At 37.8% G+C, this 5,000-nt stretch overlaps 1 protein-coding gene across 1 annotated transcript in view; it reads left to right on the forward strand.

Annotated features, from left to right (window-relative positions):
* Positions 1 to 2,453: 2,453 nt before the first annotated feature.
* The window catches only part of ric3a (RIC3 acetylcholine receptor chaperone a), a 3,402-nt gene continuing 855 nt past the window's right edge, over positions 2,454 to 5,000 (forward strand). The window contains exons 1-6 of the mRNA XM_047807584.1: positions 2,454 to 2,579; positions 3,444 to 3,634; positions 3,716 to 3,794; positions 4,410 to 4,503; positions 4,556 to 4,597; positions 4,694 to 4,824. Coding sequence (XP_047663540.1) covers positions 2,459 to 2,579; positions 3,444 to 3,634; positions 3,716 to 3,794; positions 4,410 to 4,503; positions 4,556 to 4,597; positions 4,694 to 4,824 — 658 coding nt within the window. The 5' untranslated portion in view covers positions 2,454 to 2,458. The remainder of the gene's footprint in view (positions 2,580 to 3,443; positions 3,635 to 3,715; positions 3,795 to 4,409; positions 4,504 to 4,555; positions 4,598 to 4,693; positions 4,825 to 5,000) is intronic.

Below are 5,000 nucleotides of genomic sequence, written 5' to 3' on the forward strand. Positions count from 1 at the left end.
CATCAGTACACCATCACCACAGTGTCACTACATCGTCACTACATCATCACTACAGTGTCATTACATCATCACTACATCATCACTACAGTGTCATTACATCATCACTACAGTGTCACTACATCATCACTACAGTGTCATTACATCATCACTACATCATCACTACAGTGTCATTACATCATCACTACATCATCACTACAGTGTCACTACATCATCACTACAGTGTCACTACATCATCACTACAGTGTCACTACATCATCACTACATCAAGACCACATCACTACAATGTCACTACATCATCACTACAGTGTTACTACATCATCACTACAGTGTTACTACATCATCACTACAGTGCTACTACATCATCACTACATCATCACTACATCATCACTACAGTGTCACTACATCATCACTACAGTCTCACTACATCGTCACTACATCGTCACTACAGTCTCACTACATCATCACTACATCATCCCTACATCATCACTACATCGTCATTACATCATCCCTACATCATCACTACATCATCACTACATCGTCACTACATCATCACTACATCATCACTACATCATCACTACATCGTCACTACATCATCACTACATCGTCACTACATCATCACTACACCATCACTACATCATCACTACATCGTCACTACATCATCACTACATCATCACTACATCGTCACTCCAGTGTCACTACATCATCACTACATCATCACTACATCATCACTACATCATCACTACAGTGTCACTACATCATCACTACAGTGTCACTACATCATCACTACATCATCACTACATCGTCACTACATCATCACTACAGTGTCACTACATCGTCACTACATCATCACTACATCATCACTACAGTGTCACTACATCATCACTACAGTGTCACTACATCGTCACTACATCATCACTACATCATCACTACATCATCACTACATCGTCACTACATCGTCACTACATCATCACTACATCGTCACTACATCATCACTACATCATCACTACAGTGTCACTACATCGTCACTACATCATCACTACATCATCACTACATCATCACTACATCGTCACTACATCATCACTACATCATCACTACATCATCACTACAGTGTTACTACATCATCACTACATCATCACTACATCGTCACTACATCATCACTACATCATCACTACATCGTCTCTACATCATCACTACATACACACAAGCCATATTTTCTAATCAAATACATCATATGGGTTTCCATGAGAACCAAAAGCTTATTTTAACAATGCTGTAATTTCCCAATATAGAAATATCACTTCCACCAACTTACAGTCGAGTTGACAAGACTAATAGGAAAATTAAAACCTGAAATGAGATTTTCTATCTTCAAAAAGCAGAGAAAATAAACTTTAAAGTCACAGGAAAAAAATAAAATCTTTAAAATTCCTGTGTATAAAAGTTTTTGAAATTAAAATCCTCCACTAAGATATTATTTATAACTGATGTCAGAAATGACACTAGATTCATTTCGATTTGTCTGTAAGTCCATCATAATCTCGACTAAAATAATGTCCTGATCATCAGTCATGAGCTACGTCTGTGTTTCTTCCTCCTCCTCCTTCTTAGGTGGAGGAAGAGGAAGAGGAGGACTGGGGAATATACTGCACAGCTTAAGGTCATTCCATCGACAAGTTGTTTCTGAGCAAAGCTAAAATATGTTTAGATTTTCTCATTAAAAATAAAAAATGTGTATTTACTCAATGTCAGATCTGAAAATAGATAAAAACTAAACAAGCTGTCCATTAGCTAGAGTCCCGTCCCCATGAGGAGCTCCTGAGGACATCATCTCTACGTTCCCATGGGCTCCCGGTCACACCAAAGTCTTGTTAATCACGTGATTCATCACGTTTCACTTTTTTTTTACTCTAGTTACGTGTGTTTTACATTTAAATTCTACATTCAAAATCTTTTGAAATTTTGCCGTCTTTACTGTGAATGATTGTGTATGTGAGTGTTATATTACAGCCATGTTATTTTTCTTCAGTAGAAATCTTTCATCTAAAATTTATCATCAAACTACTAAATGAGATTAGATTCATTTTAAAATGGAGCCACGTTAAATGGATTCTGCTTCGTAACCTAAGGATCAGAAGACTGGAGCTGGAAGAGAACTCCAGAGCAGCAAAAACATTGACAGCAGCGCCATCTGGTGCACAAACACGCTCTCTGCAACCAGCAATATACGGACAACGTGAACAACAACAACAACAACAACAACAACAACAACAACAATAACAATAATAATAATAATAATAATAATAATAATAATAATAATAATAATAATAATAATAATTTTACCCACTCACTCTTTAACTGTGGCTGAGGGATTAATGTCAGGACAGCTGGAGAAAGGTCATTATGTGGTGACGTCATTATAAATCCGGGTCTGGTCTCTGCACTCATTTATTTATCTAAAATGTTGGTTTCAGGGATTCAGAGGATCACTCTGTTCTGTTGTCTCGTCCTCTCTGTGACTCTGTTTTTGCCCAAATTGTTTTTATCTGGAGGGAAAGAGAAGGTGCTTCTTCAGTCTGACGGTAAGGTTTCAGATAAACACTAAATCCTGATGTACTGCTTTCCTTCTCTTCCCTTTATTTCCCTTTATATCTGCCTCAGACTCTGAGCATCGACCTTCTGAGGAAAAACACTGACCTGAGAACTGACCCGACTTCCTTTGTAATATAACTCATTTGATTCTTTAGAAGAATCATTTAAATGACTCAGTACAATGATGCAGGATATGAAAAGCTTCTCATCTCTTTACTTGTCCTCCTTCCTACTGCACTGTTTATTTTCCCTCCATCTTTTCATATCATTTTTTACCTACACCAGTGTATAACACGGTCCATACTGAACACACTGCTTTAAACACACAGTCACATTAACACTAAATTCTATTCTGGAAAAACAGAAATAATATGTAAATATATGTTGGTTAAAAAAAAAAAACACCACACAGTACAGTTTAAATACCAGTTAAATAATGAACTATTATTTATTTTATTTTATTTCTTAAAGTATTAAACCATCAAAGCTGGTGAAGAAACCATTTTGTTAGGCAAACATAGAATAATATATATAGTATTATTAATATATTATTAATGTAGAATATTAATACCCTTAAAATGTTCCCCAGAGTCAATTCCAGAAGAATTTCCTGGTAATAGATGTTTTCATAATACATAAAAAAGTAAAGGTCAAATAATGAAGTTTCTTATTTGTACATGGACACAGTGAAGACAGCACACACACACACACACACACACACACACACACACACACACACACACACACACACACACACACACACACACACACACACACACACACACACACACAAACACACACTAGGAGCTTCTGTTGTTGTTAGTTTCAGCCTTTATCACATCTGTGTGTTTCAGCACCTGGAAGTCCTCCTGTGTTGAGATTCAGACATGGAGCTTCAGCAGGAGAAGATGAATCACTTTGTGCGAGTCAGAAGCCTGAGATCTTTTCCCAGACTAAAATCTTTCTGAAATCTTCACTGCTCTCTCGAGTCACTCCTATTTATGGCTTTGGAATTTTCCTCTACATCATTTACATCTTCTATAAGGTACAGAAATAAACCTGAAGATTTTAGTAATGATGCTGATGAAGTTCAGAGAGCAGATTTTTTGTTTTCTTTCCCCTTCAGCTGACTGATAAAGGCCAAGTTCAGGAACAACGCTGCAGCTTCTCCATCCTGACCCCCGAACACACTGCACAGGAAACATGTGGGTTTTTCTCTTATAGAAATCCTGCTGCAGAAGGAAATACAAATGAAAGTCACAATTAGAGCAGCTTTATCACAACCAAATCCTGCACAGACGTCACACAGGCCAAAAATATTCCATTTTGACCTTTCAGTTTTCTAGAGATTGAGGCAACAAATGGTTGTGATATAAAATGATAATGTTCACAACTCTAACATTTAAAATAAACACAAACAAATTATAACATAGAAAATCAGATGTAAAATTTCTCCATCATCTAATGTACAGCAGCTGCTTCGGCATCACAGCAATCCTGTTTTTATGTTCTTTCTTCATTAACCTCCTGATGGTCTCTGCACATGATGAGGGTGATTAAGATTCTTACGTTCTTGAGGGAGTTTTATATTGTTGTTAAACCAGGATTATAAATTCACAGGCAGCTCAGCAGCTTTAATTACCTGCAGCTCTTTAGGTCATGATGTGAGAGCGGAGTGTTTGTGTTATTTTGCATCAGAGTCGTCTTTAGAGCTCCATGTAGAGCAGGAACATCAGGTGCAGGTCCAGGTGCTGGAGTCCGTGTCAGTACCTACAGAACCTCAATATGTCTGTAATCACATGTGTAACTGTGGATTTCAGCTGACGATGAGCTGACTCAGCTACACACCAGTTCAACACAGATGAAAGGACAGAGAGAGAGGAGAAGCTCAAAATCTCTCCAAAATTCTGCAAGGTAAAGAAACATTTCTCTAAAAGCTAAAGATTTCTCACCTGAGCATTCTCAGATTAGGAGATGGAGGAGCATCATCATCCTCACCACCCACACGGTGAGTACACACATCAGGGTGAGTGAAGAGCTGGAAGTGAAGATTCTGTGGATCTTGAGATGTTACTTTAATGTCTGTGTGTTGTCCTGGTCACAGAAGTACATGTGAAGAAAGAAAACTCCAGCACCTGAGGAAGATCGAGCACCTGTTGATGGAGGGAAGGTTGCTGGATGACGTCACCCCTGAGGAGGAAGCTGAGGAGACTCCATATTCTGCACACTGGGAGGGTAAAACATCACACACTCTAGTAATTGATCCAAATGTCATTTTATCTCTGAAGATTTTTATTCTTAATACAGAATCAATGAACAAATTAAGCACAGCTCAGTAAGAGTGAACTAATAACTGAAGAGCTTCCTGAAGCACTGCTGAACATCTAAAGAGATTCTATTACTCAGGAAGG

This window comes from Tachysurus fulvidraco, chromosome 2 (assembly GCF_022655615.1).
Source record: "Tachysurus fulvidraco isolate hzauxx_2018 chromosome 2, HZAU_PFXX_2.0, whole genome shotgun sequence".
In the NCBI taxonomy this organism is placed as follows: domain Eukaryota; kingdom Metazoa; phylum Chordata; class Actinopteri; order Siluriformes; family Bagridae; genus Tachysurus; species Tachysurus fulvidraco.